At 38.2% G+C, this 24,854-nt stretch overlaps 1 protein-coding gene across 3 annotated transcripts in view; it reads right to left on the bottom strand.

Moving 5' to 3' along the window:
• The window catches only part of LOC135084835 (acetylcholinesterase-like), a 72,801-nt gene that overhangs the window by 5,281 nt on the left and 42,666 nt on the right, over nt 1-24,854 (bottom strand). The window contains exons 2-4 of one of the 3 annotated variants that reach the window (XM_063979577.1): nt 18,343-18,424; nt 2,631-4,448; nt 2,317-2,492 (exon numbers count right to left, since the gene is read on the bottom strand). In XM_063979577.1, the coding sequence (XP_063835647.1) occupies nt 2,317-2,492; nt 2,631-4,417 (1,963 nt within the window). In that variant the 5' untranslated portion in view covers nt 4,418-4,448; nt 18,343-18,424. Of the gene's footprint in view, nt 1-2,316; nt 2,493-2,630; nt 4,449-12,682; nt 13,005-18,342; nt 18,425-24,854 lie in introns of those variants that run through there. The other 2 variants (XM_063979584.1, XM_063979587.1) reach the window with 2 other exon arrangements.

Below are 24,854 nucleotides of genomic sequence, written 5' to 3' on the forward strand. Positions count from 1 at the left end.
ATCATACTAAGTAAAGTATGTTAAGTAGATAATAACATAATTATAACAACAACATAGTCCCCCTGCGATTTAGCTAGGAATCCTGACCTTTAATAAGACCACCACATACATTAATTCGGTATGTGCCTAATTTGAGAGTCAAGTCACTAAAACAGTGTTATTTTTGAAAATTGATGACTCAATGCCTCCTACTAGGTGGACCGACGATCTGGTAAAGGTCGCTGGAAGAGCCTGGATGCGGGCAGCGCAGGACCGTTCATTGTGGAAAACCTTGGGGAAGGCCTTTGTCCAGCAGTGGACGTCATTTGGCTGAAACGAACGAACGAGCGAACGAACGATGACTCAATAGAGCAATTTTAATAATATCTAGCTCGCACTGAGCGTTTCGCTAACTTTATCATGTGAACAGCTAAAGTCTGGAATTCGCTGCCTGCTACGGACTTTTCCGAACACTGTAATCTGAGTCGAGCAGATTTAATAGACACTTACAGGGCAGGTATGTACCAAAACTGCATCGTTCTTAACATCAAATGAAGCAGTCACTTGTAGTTACTATACAGGGTGGAATTTTGTAATGCCACCTGGAGGGAAAGTACTCTTAATATTGTAGATAGAATTTTTTTCTCAAAGAAAACATTCCTTTATTTTTAAAAAGAAATAGAACTGCATTCAAAGATTTCCAAAAATTTGCTTGCCACACCCGGCAATCGAACCAACTAAAATCTGTTAAAAATTACACCCTGTATTTTATTGCATCGATCGTTAGGGTCAAGTATAAGGATGAAATCTCTTTAACATACTTAATAAATCAAATGAACGGAAATCCATAAAATCTTAAATTATTTTAATTATGTACAGAAAATTGCCCTCTGGACACGTGGTCCGACTGCTTTGTCCGACTAATCGGACCACGTGAACTTTTTTTTCCTATTGGTTCGATTAATCGAACTACAAGGAATCGCAATTCCACTTCGTCCGACTAATCGGACTTGAAATAAATTAAGGGTGGTATGCAACAAAATCGATCATGGAAACTATTTCTCGTGACAATTTCATATTAACTACCAATGCGATGCTCTTTGGTCATAATAATAACAAGAGCTTCCTCGTGAACGCTTGGCATGGAAAGGTTCACTATTAAATAAATTTATAATAATAAATTTAAATTAATATTGATTTGAATAAATTAATACAAATATGTAAAGGTATAAATAATTTTAATTAAAGATTGTTTCATTCAATGTAAAACGACCTCCTTTTAGTTCAATTCAAAGTTCAACTGAATTGAACTTTCAGGAAAAAAAACCGAAAAGTCAACTTTCTTAAGTAGGTAATCTTTCAAGGAAGTTGAAATAAACGGATTTTTTTTTATAAACATTTCCTAAATGTTTATATGTATTATTATAGATAGGTTATGTAGGTATTCATTTGTTTTCCACATCTTCAATAGGGATGTTTCCTGGGTAAAAAGCAAGAGTTTTAATTAGTCCGTCAGTTAGCTTATCAAAAAATACTCGACACCTATTTTTTACTTTTTAAAACTAATGAAAATTTTAAGAGATAAAGCGTGCCAAAGTTCTAAAGAAAAGGCCCGTGACGTCAGTGAGTGCGTAAAAGTGCTGCACTTTGTGACGTCGCGCGGAACTTCAACGCACTATAACTTTGTAATTAATTATTTGTTTGATTGACAATTAAAAATATTAAGTGTCCAATATTTTTTTATATTAAAATTGACGGACAAAAAAAATTTTTTTAGGAAACTAGCCTAAAAAAATCAATCAAAAATATTCAATAGATTTATTATAGTTGAATTTTTAGGAAAATATATTCCGTTTATTTCAAATTTCTAGAAAAATTATGAAAACTATGGATGTTTTTCCTGAAAGTTCAACTCAGTTAAACTTTGATTTGAACTAAAAGGAATAGGTCTGTTATAGTTTTTCAATTAAGAAAATGCAATTACCTAAAAAGTGTTGAGTTAATGAAATAATAAATGTATCTTTCTTTCAAATAGGTTGCGCGGTTAAATGTCGGACCATGTAACCTTAAGAACAGAAAGTCTTGATAGTCCGACTCCTTAATCGAACCAACAGGAAAAAAAAGTTTACGTGGTCCGATTAGTCGGACAAAGCAGTCGGACCACGTGTCCAGAGGGGAAAATTGTATGGAATAGTAGTGAATTTTCGAAAAATTTTCGTAAATGTATGAATGCAGTTCTCTTTCTTTTAAAAAATAAAGGTTTTTTTTCTTTCAGTAAATTTTTCTATCTGCAGTATTAAGAGTAGGTAGGTACTTTCCCTCCAGGTGTATACTTACTTGTAGCAGCCATCAGCTGAGGCAGGTACTTCTGCCAGAAGGCGCACTGCTTGACCCTCAGCCCGTGGCCAACTGCGCTGGAGTTGACGGCGAGTGACAAGTACTCCCGCCCGAAGGCCGTGTGTACGGGCCAGTGGACCTTCGTCATCTCGCCATTGGGGTTCATGGATGGGTTCCTTGAATCGCAAACGACAAAGTTTGAATTAGACACAACTACGACGTGATGGCATTGTCAGGGATATGGGATGATCAGGCAATTAGTACATTGATTGAAGAGAAGAAGTACGAAACTATGAATAAGAATGAATACATACCCCGATCTAGCAAAGTTAGCCCAATATCTCATTAGACGTTTGCTGAACTCCACTTCTTCTGGAGAATAATTCTTTCCAGGATTCAGAGGCTCCCCGAACACGTAGTTAATTTCGTCAGCGTGCATCACCCCCGTCCAGGAAGGCCAGGGGTTATTCTTGCTGCGATGCTTGTAGTAATAAGTATAGACGTTGTTCCCAGTCTCAGCGTACCGATGGGCAAACTCATTCACTCCGCACGTGAAATGGTAATCGCCCACCATCTTATCCAACGCGTTCCGGTTCCTCACAGGATCGTCAGGGTTCAACCAGTCTGTGTACTCGAACACTATCGCCTGCCTCCCAACATCAGACACATACGGATTCAACTCTCGTACCGCCTGAAGATACTGCTCTCTAGTAATTCCAACATTCTCCTCTTTAGGAAACAGCTCCGTGAGATAATATAGTATAAAGTAGTACCCTTCTTCAGTATTAGAACCCATCAGAATATTCGTCTTCTTAAAGTTCTGGTGAACTAAAGATCGAACTGGCATCTCGTCTAAGAACGAACCATCTATAATGGGAACGAATGGAAATTCACAAATGCCTAAGGTACCCCACTCGTTGTTGACTAATTCGTCAGCACTCTTCTTCCTGAGACACTCGATCATAGGACCAACGTCGGTAGTTGAATGTGGGCAGTGAACTGCTTCAGCTAAACGAACTCCTCGCAAAATACTTTCTTCTCTAGATATTATAGCCCAAGGTGCTGTTGCCGTCCCAGATTGCATAATAGCTTGTGAAAATAGGTTTCTTGAGAGCGGAGACAGCAAATGCAAAGATACAGAAACAGCACCAGCTGATTCCCCAAACAATGTTATGTTCTGAGGATTTCCGCCGAAGTATTCAATGTTATCTTTAACCCACTGTAATGCCATCAGTTGGTCGAACATACCAGCATTACCCGGGACATCAGGGGTGTCAAAGAAAAGGAATCCAAGTGATGCAACACGATATTGCATTGAAACGTAAATTATCTTCTCTTCCGAAACTAAGATTTTCGGATCGTAAACATCAAGAGTGGCAGTCCCCGAGTAAAAACCACCACCGAATACCCATAGCATGACCGCTGCGTTCTTAGGCCTGGGTCTAGGTGCCACTATATTTATATACAAACAGTCTTCCTGCATATCTGTGTTGGGGTTCCACATCATCGCACCAGGGAAGTCCCCGAACACCGTATCTACAATTTGGACGCATGAGTGTGGCAGTGTCGTCGTGTTGAGTATTTCGTCGCCCCAGCTCTCGACCGGTCTGGGGTGTCTGAACCTGAGATCTCCAATAGGTTTCTGAGCATAAGGGATGCCAAACCAGGCGTCGACTTTTTTACCAGTGGCAGCAGTGAGGGTAATGCCCCTAACTCTACCTTTCCTCGTGCGTATAACGAGCGGGTCTTCATCTTCGGGCCCTAGCTGCGGCTCGTCTCCCATGAAGCCCTCGTCAGCCCGTTCGTGATTAGAATAGAATCTTTCGTCATATTTGGCTCTCTTAGAGGAGGTTTCTGTTTCGAATTTGGCTCGTTTGGATGAGGTTTCGTGGTCCTCGATGCGGGGTAGGATGGTGTCGAGCTCGGGGTTGTACCGGACGGCCTCGCCGTGTCCGCGGTAGGGCTGCGCGGGCGCGGGGGCGGGCCCCGGCGCGGGGAAGCGGAGGGGGTGGTCGGGCGCGTGGTGCCGCGCGCGGTGTTCGTGCGGCCCGGCGAATGCGCGCGCCGCGAGCGCCGTCAGCGCGGCTAACACCACGCGCATACCGCCGCTGCACCTTTCCCACAGTCACCACCTGGAACGTGAGAGAGAACAGGTTTAATCTAAAGCTCTATTATAACTACAGAAGCTGTAGATTATGATGTATCACATAATGCCACAGCACAGACCTTACTCTTAACAGGATAGTTGTATATAGCATTTTTATACTGTGACTGAGTTTGTTCCGGCGTTTCTTCTCAGCACTTGCCATATGTTTGTCTCGAAGCCCAAAAGATAAGAAGACATGTAAAGTGCCCCATAAGGGCTACCTTTTTTTTTATATATATATTTGACGTTCATAAGTGCCACTTGTGATCTAAACTGAATAAATATTTTTGATATTGATTTTTTTGATTTTGATTTTATAATTAAAAGACATCGATCATTGTTTCTGATAGGTACTTGTTATGAATTCATTCATAAATTAATTAAGTACCTACTACTTTTTCTACAAATATTTGATACTAATGACGCTTTCTTCTCATGAAGGTGACACTGGACAATAGGTATTCCTAGAGTAAACAAGCAGTGAAAAACTCAACCGATGGTTAATTCTATCAAAATTTATGGAATTCCTTAAAAGAAAAATAAAAACAACAAAAAAGTATATCCAACAGTGGCCCTGTAAAAGCATCAAATCTTTAGAGATGTCCGCAGCCGATGACAAATTAGTCGTCAACGCAACTCAATGGACTGTCCCAGAACAAGGCAATTCATCAAAGCACACAATGGAAGGGACTCAACGATAATGTATTAGAAGGGAAAAATTACGTCTTTCCATATTTTGAGTGCCTGAATGATGAAAAAACTATGTAAAAACAAAACAGCGTCATAATTTACATTTTAAATAAAATTTTATTATTCTGAAAAAACGCAGCGTGGGACGTCCACTCACAAGGTGGACCGACGACCTCATAAGGGTAGCAGAAAGGCACTGGATACAGACCGCTACCAACCGGGCGATGTGGAAATCATTAGGGGAGGAAATGATGACTACGATGATTCTATTAGGCTGAGTTGCATCTCTTAACTTTGACCGTAACTATAACGTTAACCGGTGTTTTTTATGTGGAGTTTGTCAGATTTTTGACGTTTGTCGAAGGTAAAGTAAGATGGTGCAACCCAGCCTTAGAAATACATGCTACAAGATTTGTCATAGTATGAAATTAAATGGTACCACTTTAAAAATTTCCATTCAATTTCATAATAGATAAGTAACAAAAGTGAAAACTATCTCAATACCTTTTTATTTTATCTCTTCATCGCAAATACAATAAACATACATTATCTTGGATCACATTCTATTGCCGATGTATTAGATATAATTTGATTTGTGATAAAATAATTAAAGCTTTTTTGTTTTGAAACAAACGTCATGGAAGACTTTATACCTACTCTGTTATTGTGAGTTTTTGTTGTCGTATTAAAATTAACAAAGAGGTTTAGGTAAATAAACAAGTAATTATTTATAGTCTGTGCCAATGTAAATTAAAAACAAAAGCCGACCAAAATGGATACCGAATTGTCTTCGTCTCCTGGAGATATGCATCTTTGATTGAAAAGTTATCTCTTTCGTGGTCGTAGTTTTCATTATGATGTGATTTGTTTTGGATGACTATTGCTCGCTTGTGGAAGGATAATCCTTGGGGAAGGCCTGTCCAGTCCAGCAGTGGATGTCATTTGACTGAAAAAACGAATGGGTCGTTCGTTTGTTTCAGTCAAATGACTAAAGCCGTTTTGATCTGGTCTGAACATCCTGGACACGGACGACTAACGTGCGTCTCCAAACATCTATTGACACAGTCCTTACGTACTTTACGTGGCATTAAAAGGATTTTCAAAATGGAGAAACATATCGTGCTCATTAGTTATCTCAATTAATCTTTAGTATTTACGAGTGTCTGAGTGATTTTAGCATTGATACTGTGAAGACTTTATCTTCAGTTCTAGTAAATTCGTTATCACGAAGGCATTTCCGGCACAGGTGTCTTTATAGTTTACTAACTACGTAATCTGTCTGGAAACCTAAAAATGCAATTAAAACCTTCAATTTTAATAAATCCTTGAAAAAATATGTTCAATTATTTTTGGATTTTAATATTGTGAACATTTATTAAAATTTCAAACATGTCTTTATTCATATGTCATTTATTAAAATTTCAAAATTTGAAACTTATCCAATTGTCTGAGTCGTAAGTCCACAATCGCTTCCAAATTTTGTGTTACTAGCGGCCGCCCGCGACTTCGTACGCGTGGATCCCGTTTTAACCCCTTAGGGATGGAGTTTCGTAAAATCCTTTCTTATCGGATGCCTACGTCATAACATCTGCCTGCATGCCAAATTTCAGCCCGATCCGTCCAGTGGTTTGGGCTGTGCGTTGATAGATCACTATGTCAGTCAGTCAGTCAGTCAGTCACCTTTGAGTTATATACATATTTTTAGATTTCATAAAAGTTTCTAAATTCCAAAAGCTTTTGTCATCTTCCTAGAAACAACTGAGAAGTAACACCACCGAGCTATTTGTATGAACTCTATATCAGTGGCAGACGAGTTTATTAATGGCTCCAATTAAATCGATGGGCTATTTTAAGTCGTGCCAGGCTGGGATAATAATTATAAAAGAACGGACACTATCCACAAATAATGCTTAGAGCTATATCATTTCAACCAAGTACTGTCCACTGCTGGAATGACGAATGGAAAAGACCTCGGATTTCCACGACCGATTCTGCGACTGACAGCGACTGTTTTTGCCCGCATCCAGCTGCCTCACGCGACACTTCGAACTCCTCCTATGTTCTTCTGATTAATTTCGATGCAGGTCCAATGACAGTTTAACTTTCCTCCGGGACAAACTTGACCTGCACTGGTTGGGTTTTTATTGGCGGTCAAGCTGTAAATCCTGCTTAGACAGGAGTTGCAGTGGTGGGAAAGAGAGGTGGGAATAGTCCCGTTGCCTCACACAACCTTCACCAGATTATCGGTCCTCCGAGAAAGAGAACCAAGTAAAAATAAAAAAATAAAAATAAATATCGGTTACATTTCTCTTTTAAAACAAAAGTCATCCGGTTAGTTGATTTACTGAGAAACAACAATTACTGAAAAACAGAACCTTCTATGAAGAAACAGAATTTTGAACCCTCTTATTCTCTCTCAATTGAATAAAGATTAAAATTAGTCTCTAAGAGATGATAAGTGTTTAAATAACTGCAGTTGATTCAGTCGAGTATAAAATATGATATTAATTAATGATAGTAGCTGAAATATAAGCTAATCCAGGATTAATATTTAATTACTGTGAAACTGATCAAATTGTTAATCACTACGCTGCATTAATTGCAATTTGATAACGTTTCCCGTAAGCGGATTAATAACGGAATATGATACTGCATTATTAACCTACAAACCCAATATTTACCAATCAAATCAATCAAAAACTCATCATTACTAAAGCTTCAACCACACTAAGTGCCTTTTCACACGTCCCGGTTGCCGGCTAACCGGCGCCGGGTACCCGGTCGTGAAGTGTATGGGCATGCCGGATTAATTACGCCGGAACATGTGAAAGCTACGTACCATGCCCATACACTTCACCACCGGATACCCGGCGCCGGTTAGCCGGCAACCGGGACGTGTGAAAAGGGCCTAACGCGTGCAAATCGCCATCGCCGGCGCGATCGCGAGGTCGCGCGACCCATGACAGTCCGCGCGACCTGTCATTGGCCTATGATCGCGCCAGCGATGGCGATCTGCACGCGTTGGTGTGGTTGAAGCTTAATAGGTAATTATCGACGGGTTTACCAACACGAAAACAGACTAAAAACTCTTTTCAGAATATTTTTCAGTAATTAAATGTTTCATGTGGCAGAAACTGGTTGGTTTTCCTTGTTTCAAACCACTAGGAAGGCTCTGTAATCAAACCTTATTTAAAATCAAACGTATATCAAATCCTACCAATAAGACAGCAAGGTTCTGGAATGGGACGTCCACATACAAGGTGGACAGACTACCTCATAAAAGTAGCAAGAAGGCGCTAGATGCAGGCTGCTACCAACCGGTCAATCTGGATATCAACGGGAGATCTATTTTCAGCAGTGGACGTCCTATGGCTAAAATAACTATGATCATGATTGTCGATGAAATCCTGAGAACGATTTTGAATGCTTGAGTTTAAATCCAGATTTGAGTATCGTATCATGATGCAGTCTAATTTCGCGAGAAACATCTGGTAATTCTCAACAGCTTCGACCTCTCCAAACCATATTACTTAAGAAACAATCAAATCCATTCAAACCAGCAAAACAGGGAAGCTAAAGAGATCATACTAAATGCATCTTTATTACAAGAATGTTAAGTCAACAATTCCAATAACAGGGTTTGCAGAACTGGAACAAATAAGAGGAAGCGACGGTACCGGCGCGTACAACTTTGAATAATTGGACATATTGATATATCCGGAGTATGGACGCAAGTTATTTGTATGGTATTGAGTTATTATTATGTCTGGAGTAGCGTTGTTTATATTAGGAAAAGGACTTTCGGATATGAACGGAAAGTACGCAATAAACGCTGAAATATTGGATACCCAATAAAACAAAAGTAACTGATATGAACATCATCATCATCATCATTTCAGCCACACAGGACGTCCACTGCTGAGCAAACTTCCACATTGCCGGTTGGTAGCGGCCTACATCCAGCGCCTTCCGGCTACCTTTACCAGGTCGTCGGTCCACCTTGTGGGTGGACGTCTCACGCTGCGTTTTCCGTACTGACATGAACAAATCAAATTAAACACTGCATTATCTTCATGTAGTTTTACCAAAATTAAATTCTATCTTGCTGTAGTTAAATTATCTTATATGATGTAGACTGGTAGACTAGGTATAATACACAAAGGAATAACTCTTTAATATTGCGATGAATAAATTCATAAATTCTAGCATACGCATTAGTGCATAGAGACAAAAACACCATAATTTTATGCGCTTTTTCCATTACTTGGGTTAAAGTTAAAAGCCATAACACTTTTAAAATGAAAGTGTTTCATATAATATTATAGCCTTATACCCGTTTTCACCATCAATCCCTAATTATTAAGTGACCCTAATTTTTAAAATTCCTGTAATGTGTTACCATAGGTAACACATTACAGGAATTTTGTTTTCATAGAGGTCACTGAAAAAATAGGGATTGATGGTGAAAACGGGCATTAGATCCTTAGGTATGTCTGCGAAACCCTCTCCACGAATGGTTCATAAAATATAACCAGTCAACACTTCAACTTACTCGATGAAAGCAGTCACACTGAATCCATCTTTATTACGAAAAGGGTAAGTCAACAATTCCAATTACTCCGCTCTGCAGAACTTCAACAAATAAGGGGAAGACGATTGTTCCCACGCGTTCAACTCTGACTAATTGTGATTTGATACGTAATATGGAATGGATACTAGTTATTGTAGCGGCAAAGATAATGAACAAACATGCTTACAATATCTGCATATTATTTATTATGTTAATTCTTATGTCTCTACAAGGAAATGTCAGTATTTAAAGTTAGTAGTTAATCCACTGACCAAACGTCAATTCTAAATAAAGAAAAATAAATAAATAAATACCTAAATGAAGTCTTAAGGCAGAAAACCAAAAGTTAGCAAGACAGCCGGGTGCCCCTTGAGAAAAACTTACGCTCAGCAGTGGACTTCAAACATAAATTCCCTTCAATGCAAATTGAACATTCTTCAAACACATTTTATCGTGTGTCTCCCATTTCTTGTCGTCCCAACCCTACTGCAGCGTCCTCTATTATAATGACCCGGACGGAAAACTCATAACAGCCATCGTTTTCCACGCAAATATTTGGTTCGGAGTCCGATTGTTTTCGCGCCAACGCAAACAGTCGCTCAGCGGCCGGATATTCGATATTACATCAAAACAACACGAGCGTTCCATTTCCGAATGAGAATTGTTTGTTTCTTTGCTTCTATAAACAAATGACGGCGCGCCACTTATGTTTTTTCTTCATTCTCTTATATGCCAGCATTAAAGTACTAATATTATTATGGAGAGTAATTAATTAAACTGATTAAGAAAATAAACCTCTTTGGATACATAAGAGGTACTTAGTTTTGTTTTTTATTGATCACCATGTTATACTTAGCTGCTCGTTTGCCTCCTGTCACATAAAAAAAAATACTTTCTTATTTATTTTTACAGAAGGATAGTCAGAGAGCATGTAACATTACGTCATGGTAAACAGTCATATTAGTATTAGTATTGAATGGGCTCCGAAATTACTGGACTGATTTGAAAAATTCTTTCACCATTAGAATCCAACATTATTTCTGTTGAACATAGGCGGTACGAAGTTCGCAGGGTCAGTTAATGTAAAATAAAAAAATCGTTTATTACCAAAATAACAATTACATTTCTCATAATAACGTTGGCCTCCACACTAGGCAAGCCTGGACTTAGGTAGCTACAATTGGATTGTACGATTGAAACTCCACAGCCCAACCACAAGCAAGAGGCAATATAAAAAAGAACTACAATAAAATAATACAATCCTCCTTGATGGAGATATAATCTGCGCAAATTACCCGACTAAATGAAATGGCTCTGGCGGCGTAGGGCTCGCTTGGCAAGAACGTGCAACGATATTTGGCTGGCCAATTTCACGGTGTTGCCAGAATATTATGAAGTGCAGTTAGTACGAGTGTTGAGGATAATGCTCTTTAATAAACCGGCTTAAAAAATCATGGCGTTGAGAAAAATGCTAAATAGGTACCTTTGTTTGTTAATTCTCATTCTCTTTGCTCTGAAGGGAAAGCGATCTGTAACAGTTAACGTCCAGCCTCTATTTTCTTCTAATTGATTTCGTTATGGGCTCAATGGTAGATTAACATTTCCTCGAGACAAAGTTGACTTTCACTGGTTGGTTTGGTTTTTATTGGCGGTCAAGTTTTACTGGCTACACAGGAGTTGCAGCCAGGACGAGAAGTGGTAATCGTTCCGCATTGGTCATTTAGTTTTCACTGCAGGAGAAAAACCCTCTTCTAATTTACTAGGGGCAAATGGGGAATTTGGCTTTCACTCCCCATACTGGCCAGACGAATTAGGAAGGCCTAGTAGTAATTATTTTATCATGTACCTAGCATGCGCGATAAATTGAAAGCAAATTAGACAAACTGTTCACAAGACTATATTATTATTATAGTCTATACTAAAGCTGGTAGCCATAACTGGCCATGGCCACTGAATTGAATCTTTCGACCAGCGCACTGTTGACAGTCGCTTCGTACGGGAATCAGGACAATCCACATCCACTCAATTTCATTTGCCAGGAACAAACACTGGCCATGCCATCAAATAAAATCATAGCTCTCCTTTATTGGAGATCGGTTGACAATTCTCTTGAGAACTATAAAATACAGATTCAATTCTCTATCAAAAATGTAGGTTGAGTGGTAGATAATGCTGCATAGCATTAAGACCGCCAAGTGTAGCGTCTTTGTGCAATTAAGCATTAAGAAATATAGGTATTAAAAGATTGGCAGTTTTGGTAAATCCATGACTGCCAAATATATAGAGCTTTTAGTTTGGTCATGCAGCATTAATTTACATTAATATAAATCAGCTATAGTGAGTCTGTCTAAACTGTTAATAGATGTTTATCGACCAAAACTTTAATTATGTTACAGTGTATTTATTTCCCAAGAATTTTTTACTACATGCACATATTTCACATTTTCCGCAATACGACAAACATTTCCATTCCAAGACTTAGTTTCTGGTCGGGATTCACATTTTCGCCACAGATAAAAAATCTAATTTAAACGATATATCTTTTTGAGCTTACTCTGTGGTGAGCAGCAATCGCTCGGCCAAAGAGGCCCAAATTAAATTATGCAAATCCAACCGAGGCGCCCCAGCGGCCGCCTTGGCCCGCTAAACAAGCGTTAAGTATTTGTCACGGTTTTTAGCCGTGAATTTGTTTTTGAAATGATGTTTTCATAAATAAGAGTTGTGGATTTTTCTTGAATAAAAATAATATTTGCTTGATAGAACGCCGAAAATGTGATTTTATTTTGTAGATGATGATGCTCTACATTGAGCTATTAGACTCGCAGATATTTTTTAAAGAAAAAATAATATACAAAAATCAAATTTCTCTACTGAATTTTCTAAAACGTCTAAATTGTGTCCTCAACCTAAAACCTACTTAACATACTGGCAACGAAACACAAAAACTAAAAAGTTACCACCTTACGACCTACTTCCCGCGAAACAGCAATAAAACGTTCCAATAACACTGGCCACTAAAGACGACTTGAAAAAAAAACACTCCACTTCTAAATTCCAAATTGCGGCGAAGCGCGCGATATCACGGGGTCGCGTGCCCGAAGGTCAAAGGTCGATGCAGATACCACGGTGTATTTGCAATTCAAACGTAGAGGAGTGATGGCAATGCGACAGCTACCTGACCTTGAGTTAAATTGGTTGGCACCACTGATTGTGGAAATTTAATTGGCACGTTACATTTGAATAAGGAAGACTTAAGACTTTTTTTCCTTGTGGCCAGAGTCGAGCGTAGCGTCGACTTGAAACTATCTGACTGATTTTTATCAGACTGGGGATTGGCTTATTATCTTTCTTTTTCTAACCTCTTCGGTGAAAATAATAACGTTAGAACGTAATCTAAAAAAAGTTGGACTCTGATGAGCTACAGCTGTACACATACATACTTCCAAAGCTTGCAACAATAGTCTTTTTAAATAGTGAGTAATTATTTAGTTAGTCCCTTGAGACGTCGTCCTAGTAGAGTTGTAGCTCATCAGACTCTACGTTTTTGTTTTATTACTATGCTTGATACTTATTTATTTATTTTAAACTTTTATGCACATAAAACAGTGTACATAAGGCAGACTTAATGCCTTTCGGCATATTCCTCCAATCAACCTTAGGGCCAAACTGAAAATAAAGTAGGCGGTATAAAAATTACAATGACTTAAATTAATTTTGATATTTTAACTATGTCGTCTATCTGACATTTACGTTTGATGTTTATATTCAAATTCAAATTCAAATTATTTATTTGCAGAATGTATATGAGTAGTTATCAGTGTAATTATACTATCTCGTCAAATGCTGGTCGAATAACGTTCCCGTAACAACCGGACGGCTTTAAAACGGGATTTATTGCCGATTCTGTTCCCGGGGGGGGCTATTATGAGCGCTGTAACGAGAACCTGCCCAGTGGGGTCACCAAGTAAGAGTTTTGAGTATGGATCATATTTACCCACTGAAAATCAGTGTCTTGGCAGTCACACTGTCAAAATATTACTGAGTGGGTGACCTTTTTTGGCAACTTAGTTATTTTTTTTTATGTATGTCTATTGCCTGAATTGTTGTTGCCAAAATAAAGTTATTTTCTTTCTTTCTTTCTTATTTTGAAGTTTAAAAAAGTGCTACTGCTTGTCAAGCTTCTTTGCTGCTCTGAGGCATTATATGTACTCGAGTAAGGTGCATCAATAAGTACACCGTTACGTTACGCTATATTGCTACGAAATTGTAATCTATCCATTAGTTCATTACACATCTGCCCAGCGATGTGGGTAAATACTCATTACGAACGTAGAGTCGAAGTTATCAGTGTATGACACACAAAGTGCGCCACTACGCATTTATTTTAAAACTTGTAAATAACAACTCTTGTTTTATAGCTCTAAAGACGTAGTATGTACAATCTTTACTACCTTTTAGCCACAGCTTTGCGCACTTGGAATTTGGTTTGTCACAGAAAGGAGGTGGTAAGCCGTCAATTCATAGTAAAATCGTAAAAACCTTATAAGGAACCTACCTGCCAAATTTCAAGTTTGTAGGTGATTTAGTTCAAGTGAAAAAGTTATATACTTGTATTAGATGAAGCTCTATACTCGTAGACCTAATAGTAAAACTTCTACATGTCTACGAATGTGTTAAAAACTTCCTCAAACTGCCAAAGTCCTTCTAAACCTGAATCCATAGCCACCGTTCCAAAGAGTGCGTAATAGATACTATACGACAGGCCGTTAAAAAGGTTCGTTCGTTTTACGAGCCATCGGCAGGTGATGCGAGGTATTTTAATATGCCGCCGAAAGTTTCGCGCCGAACCGCCATAAATACTAGCTCGCACGCCGGTTTTCAACGCCGGTTTGGGGTGAGCTTCCACTGGGCAAAGTGGCTTCGCGATGCAAAAAATTATATCACTGTACTACTATGAGTTATAAAGGATAGAGAAGCTACAGTAAGCAAAATTATTGTTCCATTTTGTATGGAATTGACCAAAATTCCCAAAAGCTAGTCTTACCTAAATTGATGCCATAACAGCAATGTTAAACGACAATGGACTGGACAAGGGCTTCCCCCAAGAATTTCATTCATTTCATTCAATTTGACAAACGCCAAAAACTGTCAAACTCTATACAAAAAGCACCGGTTAATGTCGTTGCTAAGCTTAAATTAAGGTGATGCAGCTAGGCCTTAATTAATGTTTTATGTATTAAATCTGTGTTTAAATTAAGTGCATTTAGATCCTAGCCTTTTGAGATACAGTGATTTATTTTCTTGGATGAACTTTGTCTTGATAGTTGTATACTTAGATTAATAAAGCCTAGATGGATAGTCTTCATACAAACGCTTCGTCAAGAGTGAGGCAAAAATCTTATGTCATTAGTGTCAATTTTGTTGGGGAGTGTGGACAGTGAAGGCGATTTCCCCGAAAGTAGGGAAATTTTTACTACGTTTTTAATTATTTTATAATTAACAAAAAGAAAACGCATCGTGTACTTACTTATTTGTTGAATTCAAAGTACCTACCTAATTACAATAAGATAAATCGACTTCAAAGTCTCGATTTCTTAAAAAAGGAAGTGTATTTGTATGGCTAACAATTGGGAAATAATTTTTCTTGTTACTGGTATCATTCCCGTATTTAATTTTTAAAGCCAAATTCAAGCAAAATACCCGTCGAATCGTAGTACTTACTTATGAAATGTATCACTGGTCACTTTCTTTCGTTTTTCTGATGTATTTAGACACCCTTTCACAGCACAAACCGTCATAATTAATTAAAATCACTTTGACAGTTCATGTGACGTTTACGAGTGAGCCGTTCCGGCTCACTAAAAGCTGCCTCACCTTTCGTGCACTGACTATCTATCTAGGCTTTATTAATCTAAGGTTCTATAAATAAATAAAATTAATAGTACTAATTGAGTCTAGTGACTGCTCTATGATTTTCTGAAAAGCAAAACTCTTAAGCGTCAGATAAGTTAGTTGTACACCATGTAATATTATTACATGCTTACAGAGATTTTGGCATGTAGCCCCGTATTAATAAGTTAGCAGCATAAGCCAGACTTTATTGCTGGCCGCGACGCCGCCATTTTCACAACGTCATATTTAGTGATGGGCCTTTACGATAAGAAATGACGAGGTTTGTAGAGAAGTTTTTCGTCAAGGCTTACATCGCTCCACCTTCTTGACACTTCTTAAATATGTCATCAAACTGCAATAATTAAAACCATGATGACATTATTTTCCGGTCAAGTAAATCAGCTGCAAATTATATTGCTAAAATCCTTATTTCATCAATTTATTTTCACGTTTAACATTTCAAATTGATAACAGCCTAAGGGCTGGAAACTGGGTGGTGGCAAAAAACTTTTTATATTATCTAAATTAAAATTATATCATCATCATCATTTCAGCCATTGAACCTTCACTCTTACGTCGGACGTCGTCTGATACATGCCGCTACCAACCAATATGAAAATCATTGAGGAACTTGAAAGTAACATTTTTGCTGCTACTACGAGTACTACCACTACACTAGGAAAAGCTACAAGAACTTCATCTTCCCAAGTTTTATCGATATCGATACCTAACCGTGTCCCACCACTACCCGCTGAGTGTCGGCGCGTGCCCGCACATACAAACGACTTCATTAGGCGTCAGCGCAGCGCCTCTGCAGCGATATACGACATCCGCGAAAATTTGATGAAAATTACTTTTTTGCTCAAATAATTACGCAAGATGAAGCATGTGGTAGACCGAAGACTTCCAAGTGGGTTGGTCTACTGTAGTTATACGAATAGAAGAGTTGTACAGAAGGGAAAATGTGTCACCTTTTCCCATTGTGCTCTCTGGGCAAGTTGCAATTATTGTGATTGTAAAAAAATACTATACCTACCTAACAACTGGATGTTTTGCTTGTCTACTGGCATATACTTTTTTCAAGGAATAGGGACCACGTGATCCCAAATCTACCTACCTTTACGTTCATAAGTGCCACTAGTGGTCAAAATTGAATAAATATTTTTGATTTTGATTTTTTTTATTTTACCAAGATGGGAAGTGTAGACCAAATCCTCCACTCGCCAGAGGGTTCCGAAGTGGACTCTAAAGACCTAATGAAGATGATCCATATGCCCAGGGTCTCCAGGCATAAGTGTGGCCAGGCAATTCTGTGTGACATAGCGCAAATTGAGAATCAGGAACCGGTTCCTTATTCTCAAGGCATAAACACGAAGAAACTGATAAGTAGTTTGTCACGCTGGAAAATGAGGTAAGTATCTTATGAAATTTTACTAGAAGCTACTTTTACAACAACACGCAAATGCATTTTCTTCACTCAAATACCTAGTATTTATCCATAAATCTTTCTGCGTCTAAGAAAAACCTACATGTTTTCTTAATAGCAGGTGTAAAGATAATAAATGACGTCAAAGCGTTGTTTTTGTTATTAATTTCGCATATTTGATAGCGAATCGCGCAATCTCTCTTGTGCGTTGCATTTTAAAATATTTTAGCAGTGATATCAAGATTGCTGATAAACTAGCATTGGTGACGGCATTGAGGACTGATAGAGAAATTATCTGTCCTATAAGTATATTATATTTTAGCGACCGACGACGGTCCACTAAAAATTGCCGAACTATTATACTTACATTTGTAGTTGTTTTGGGGCTTTGACTTTTACAAGTTTTCTTTACAAAATAGTAAAACCATTTTTTTTCTTCAATCCAATCAACCACACCAACGCGTGCAGATCGCCATCGCCGGCGCGATCACGGTGCGATCATAGGCCAATGACAGGTCGCGCGGACTGTCATGAGTCGCGCGACCTCTCATTGGCACGCGTTGGTGTGGTTGAAGCTTAAGACATTCAACTGTCTAATGTTTCTGCAATAAACTAATCATTACCCAGATGTCGTGTTTCACTACGTCTCCCGTTCTACACTTTTACACCTCTTTCCAACGTACAGAGCAACTCATGCTGGCATCTTGCATTGCATGAGAGGGAAGATTTTTTACTAACCACAACGCCCTCTGTTGGGCGCCTTTCTGCCAGGCCTACGAACAATCCGACATGAAATAACGATATACCGTCACTGGCAAATGGCGCGCAATACCCGTCGTGCGTTGGTACCCGCTGAAAACGAGTTTCGTGACTTGGCGACTCGTGTCATACAATATTTTAAACTATTATGTTGCATTTTTACTATAAAATTATCTCTTCAGTCTGTCCGCGACCATGACCGAGTTGAAACGTCGGGAGGGTAAATATCTGTTTACCGTTATAAAAGTGTCTTTGTTGCAATAAATCCCGTGACAATGATGACTTGTGTCATGTCACGGTTTTTGCTGAGCATGCCTCAATTCTTCGGATAACAACTTTCTCTCTCATCTACACTCTACAACGCGGCCAATAAAAACGCATCATCATCATCATTTCAGCCATAGGACGTCCACTGCTGAATATAGGCCTGCATCTAACGCCTTCCCACTACCTTTATGAGGTCGTCGGTCCACCTTGTAGGTGGACGTCCTACGCTGCATATAAAAACGCATAATGACAATTATTATAATAATTATTCCTTACCTGGCACTATCTCCGAAACGCCATTGCCGGTGCTGGCGGAGTCGTGCGCTCGCGCACCTCTTCACATCATACACGGGTCCACCTGTAGATAAAAGTCTATTTTAATACAAAGCAACAAGGTACCTTTCACGGTGCAGTACACTTTAGCTGTGAAACCGTTTCAATACACAACTCTACGTTAACGACCCGGATCGAGCTAACTGCTCACCTCGCTGGATTGCGACTCTCCCAGAGCGTCATGTTACGTCACGGCCACCAAGTACGCAGTTAACTCAACCGGGTTCTAATGAGAATGAAGCTTCATTTATGTGCTTGTATTCAAATGCAACTTAGCAACAAAAATATGTTGTCTCTAGACTCTACATAAACAGACAACATGTACCTGTGCTGTGTTCATGACTACGAAAAAACCAATTAGTTACTTCAAAAAACAACTGCAGTACCCGTGATTGCTTTTAATCATTTCTTAAGCCAGATTTAGATTCTTAATTGAAAAGTTGGAAACAATTTATCAATAAGAATCAAAACAAAGGGGCCTATTCGGCACTCCACGGTGATCGTTCGAGTCAAGCACCACTCGACACGAGGGCCATACACTCGCGAATGCTCGCGTTTTTGCCGCTGTGACAGATGAGATGACCTGTTAGGACCCCACCGTTTTGGGATGACATTTATATGGTCTAATTGGGTAATTAGCCAGTGTTTTGTAAAGTGATCATGAAAATAATCCATTTTCTTGATGATATCTTCAAGGTAGTCCGAGTGTCTCGGTAGACGTATACAGAAAAAATTCTAGCTCTACATTTTGGAATTTCCATATTCTAGAGAAGTAAGGCCGTGAACCTCACTTCTCTTGCTAACTAAGTATCACTATACAGAATAACTTTTGTTACACTTTTATAATGTTCACAAAGAAAACTTGTATGTCCCTGACTCTATCTATGAAATATCTCTATCTATTTTTGTGCTTAGTTATAATTGTCATTATCCAATTTTTTATTTAACTATCTTATTAGTCCCATGCAACTTTTTTGAGGTATAGGTACTCCAGATTTTTGTTGGACACAAAATCAATGCATGCAAAACCGTAGGCAAAGTTAGTTTGCAATATCGCTAATAATGTTCTGCCTTACAATACATACGGGTATATAATATACAATGTATGTTAAACCAGCTGCTCCGTTGTTTCGAACTAATCTGCTAAGTGGCTGGCGAGTGAAGCTCGGAACTTCACTGAAGCCAGTACAACATAGTATTTATTCTGTGCTAAACCGTGATACACACGGAAGGCAGGAACGTGTCGTAAACGGATCGTTTCCGCATCGTGAGTCGTACGACATGTCGTGTATCGTGACATCATTTCAGTGGTCAACTGTTGAATATAAGCCTCTCAATGACTTCCAGATTGGCCGGTTGGGAGCACCTTGCATCCAGCGCCTTCCTAAACCTATATCATAGGTTTTGTAAATACATAATTTGCCCATACTTAACGAAATCATATAAAAATAGAGCGTACTAGATAAATATCTAACCTATTTATACATACATGCATTGTGTAGTCTGGAATCTGGATAACCACAAGCTACACCCAATGTTATTACCTACACATACTTAATCAGGTAGGTACTTCATCAGTGGTCATTAGGTTCAATAAATCAATCATAGACTAATTACACGCTATTAATCAATGAGAAATATGTCATTAGGCATTAATGACTGAAAACCGGGCACATTAAGCACAGTTACCGTTACTTAGAGTATTACATCACACTAATTATATTACAAGGTGGACCGACGACATCATAAAGGTAGCAGGAAAGCGCTGGACGCAGGCCGCTACCAACCGGGTAACATGGAAATCATTGGGGGAGGCCTATGTTCAGCAGTGGACATCCTATGGCTGAGATGATGATGATAATGATGAATTATATTGTATTTTATCACCCTAATATTTTAAAGGCGAAAGTTTGTGAGTGTGTATGTTTGTTACTTCTTCACGTCTAAACGTCTGGAGAGATTTTAATAAAATTTTGTATAGAGTTAGCTGACACCCTGGATTAACACATAGGCTACGTTTAACCACGGGTAACACCCCGGGACACAGCTATTATAGTATATTTATATTTATATTTGTATCAATTCACTTTGTAATGATATCAAATCATTGTACAGATGATTTAAAACACTGGCAAAGATATTGGTGTTATAAAAGGAGGGAACTACCAACTTTTTACAAAGGCCTTTCAAATAAGTATTATTTGTTCAAAGATTATATTCTCAAGCTTAACACTCATAACCACTTTATAGTAATTAGTACAGATAAGACAGATTTCACCCTGTTATTTATTTGAGAAATGCAAAAATTGTCTAACTTAATAAACAAAGACGTGAAACATGGGAGAATTCGTGAAAAGCAAAATATAACGCTTTAGCCCTTAGAGGCACTATAGCATTTGAAATTTAGACGAGGAAATGCGGAAAATGGGGCTCAGAATTAAAACACACGGGCTCGTATTGTGAACGGGTGGGCTGCGTGCGTTAGATTGACTAAAACGCTTTTTAAAAAGCACTCTCCCAAAAAAAATATTAGCTGTAGGAGCTGTTAACGTATACATTACATTAGATATTGATACCTAAACATGTCATACAGTTTTATAATGTATCGTACAGATCGCAATATTAAAAAGCTGAATATCGAGATAGTACACGAAAAATACTTCTGGCAAAAAATTTACATCAGGCTATTTTTTTTTTTCGTAAAATTGCACTTCTTACTACCTACTACATGAATACAATACAGCTTAGTGTGTTGAACACACATAAAGTGAGTAGATATACTAGCCTGAAAAAATAATATCACACTTAAAATTGCAATTACACAAGATATACCTACTTTCGAGATAAAAAAAAAGATTTGCCATAAAAAGCTTTTCATTTAAAATCTCTAACTTCACTAGTTTACAAATAAAAATTTTTTTCAAAGTGTAGTGCGTACTTTTGCAGGCCAGTGTATGAACACCACAGTTCGTCTATAACACTATTTGGTCAATTCGCCAACGATGCAGCTGTCTTTCTTTTAGCGTGCCCGTCCACAAAACTGACCGTGAGTACCCAACCCCTTGTGTGCAATTTGTCCAAGCGCGAAGCGACGTCGCGAGGGCTCTCCACGGAGACTAAACTTGTAGTTTTGCGAGCGAATAACCGGACTTTTTGGGTCCCAAATAAACAGAAAAAATGTTTATAACTAGGCTTTAGCCATGTGTCTGTCCACTGTTTTTTTTTTCTAATTTTCATTTGAATTATTAAACAGCGTTTAAATTCAAGTTTTTCAATTAGAAAAAATATGCACAGGTGTACATACATACATGTTCTGATAAACAGAACAATTAGGAATACCAAGGTCATTGTCAATAAGCCTAAAAGTCCTTGGTCCAAGGACTACACACAATTTAGGTTTATTGACATACTAGTTTTCCGCCCGCGGCTTCGCCCGCGTGGAATTTTGTCTGTCACGGAAAAACATTATCGCGCGCGTCCCTGTTTCAAAAACCGAGCTAAAAACTATCCTTTGTTCTTTCCCGGGACTCAAACTATATCTATGCCAAATTTCATCAAAATCGGTTCAGTGGTTTAGACGTGAAAGCAAGACAGACAGACATACATACAGACAGTTAGTTACTTTCTCATTTATAATACATATTAGTATAGAAGTATACAGGGTATCCCAGAATGGGTGAATCAAACTTCTAGGGGAGGTAGCTCTACTAATGTACTATCACTAAAAAATATGAAAAAGAAGAAAGCGCATAAAGACACAATTTTTTTTTTTTTTAAAGTGAAAATAATTCAGCCTTGCCTCTGGCTATAATTGCTGCGTTTGGAGTTTATTTGTACTTTTTTATTACTAACTAGCTGACCCGGCGAACTTTGTTCCGCCTTAATGGCAATAAATAAGCAGACTTTTTTTTTAATTTCGAACGGGATAAAAAGTATCCTATGTCCTTCTCTTGGCTCTAAACTACCTCCCTGACAATTTTCAGCTAAATCGGTTCAGCCGTTCTTGAGTTATAAGTGGTGTAACTAACACGACTTTCTTTTATATATACAGGGTGTTAGGTAAATGGGTATATGAGCCGACACTAGCCCATGTTAACATGGCCATATAAATGGTATGGTGAACTCAGAAAATTGATTTCTTCATTTTAATTATTTTAATTTTCATACAAATCGGATTTTATAAAATATATTTTGTATGAAAATTTAAAAAAATAAAATGATGATATCAAATTTCTGACTTCACCATACCATTTATATGGCCATGTTAACATGGGCTAGTGTCGGCTCATATACCCATTTACCTAACATCCTGTATAGATATTAATTGTACATAATCGCTTCGTTTATCTGTAAACAAACATTTCAAAATAATGACTAGATTTCGAGTTTAGAGCACTTTATTCAAAAAAAACCGAAATCAATTTTTTTTTTTCATATTTTTTAGGGATAGTACATTAATAGAGCTAGAGGTAGCAGAATGGGTGAATCAAACTGCTAGAGGAGGCTCTAGCAGTTTGATTCACCCATTCTGGGGCACCCTGTAGATTTTACTGAAAAAACCTCGACGGGAATGTTAATTTTTAAATTCAATCTGCCTTAAATTTAAAAAGATATACCTAATAACTACACTTGCGTTCTTGGTTGTGTCCCATTGACTTTCAAATGCTCCCTCCGATCAGTAAATCTCTCCAATGTTATCCTCACTTCATTATATCACCTAGTATTACGGTGCGTAGGGGCGTGTCCTTCAGAGTGGCCTCGACCTCTCCAAGGCCGCCGTCTAGGCATTGGCTTGGCTTGATTTCGCCGCTGATATCACCTAGGCCAGGGATGGCGAACCTTTATGTATCAATGTGCCATTTTTCTGAAAAAATGTTTGATGTGTCATCAAATAACACCTAATGAGGGGTATAGTACAAGTGACGCCACTGGCGAGTGACAAGACCTTACTCTACAGTAGCACTAACTAATGAGGCAAATACGATAGCCCCTATTCAAAACCCATTACATACTATTTTGTTTTATAGGGACCACTTTTATTTCTTTACTAGCTATTCCCGCGATAATTATTTTCCGATTTTGCAACATTTTTCTTTACTGCTCCGCCCCTATTGGTTGTAACATGATGTTTTAGATATCTTTATTTTAGAAAATTGGTTATTAATACTTAAAGCCTTTCATGACAAGCGAAATTCTATCGCTGATGAAATTTTAAATCGTTCGTGGGCCATATTTTAGCTCCTGGAGACCACAACGTGGTTGGGAACCCCTGACCTGGACTTATCAGGGAAAATAAGGCTAGGAATATAGAGAAATATTTATCCTTTACGGCATCGTAATAAACGTTTTATTTATTACTAGCTTTCCGCCCGCGGCTTCGCGCGCGTGGACCACTTAACCCTATTTTTTTCCAAAATAAAATTTAGCCTATGTTACTCGTGGATAATGTAGTTTTCACATGGTGAAAGAATTTTTAAAAACGGTCCAGTAGTTTTTGAGCCTATTCATTACAACCAAACAAACAAACAAAGTTTTCCTCTTTATAATATTAGTATAGATTATTATCTGATACGTAGAAGAAATAGTGTAGTAGAAGAGTTGGATCAGTGGGCGTAGTGTGAGTTTACATCAAACGCTTTCGACATCGACTACTAAAATTACAGTTCTTGAAAGTTTCCGCTGGGGCGCTGTCATGTTTGTCAAAGTTAAAGTAAGATGGTGCAAGCAACCCAGCCTTAATGTCACTTTTTTACGCAGTCACTAGTGAAGACGTTTATGTAAACTCACACTAAGCCCTCAGTAGGGTTTACAGGGGTCTTTATTAAGATTAAAAATTACATGTTGACACGGTGACACAGTATCGAGAAGGAGCACATGTAAATAATACCAGCGATGACCCAATAGGCGCTTAAAAAGGGTTCGTTTAGGGTTGTCAGTCGTCTAAAAACATTTTTATGTATTTCACATTCACTGAACACAGGCCTTTGCCAATGATTTCTGTTAAGCCGGCTGGAAGCAGCGATTTGTAGTTTCAAAGCGAAAATGTTCGTCTATAAATCAGATGTGACCTTAACTTTAATAATCCTTAAGTCAAGCCAACATCCCTGACATCCTGAGTACCGACAATCAACGTTTTGTAAAAATAATGTTTTTTGTACAGTTAATATTGTATCTAAAATACAGAAACACGGGTCTCAACGCGACATTTTTATAGTATAGCAGCCGAAACATCAAGCCGTGAGTACATAATTATGTAATTCATATACATATACTCGTGTTTCTCTATTTTAGTTGAAATGGAACGCAAAAGTTTAAAATAATTATTGTATTGTTCAAAAACTTTTATATCTGAAATCCAGGATGAAGTATGGCAACCCTACAGCACAATCCGTATTATTTGACGCGGGCATCACGCGTATTGATCCCCCCCACCTGTACTTTTTTCCCGTAAAAGC

Source organism: Ostrinia nubilalis, chromosome 2 (assembly GCF_963855985.1).
Source record: "Ostrinia nubilalis chromosome 2, ilOstNubi1.1, whole genome shotgun sequence".
Lineage (NCBI taxonomy): Eukaryota > Metazoa > Arthropoda > Insecta > Lepidoptera > Crambidae > Ostrinia > Ostrinia nubilalis.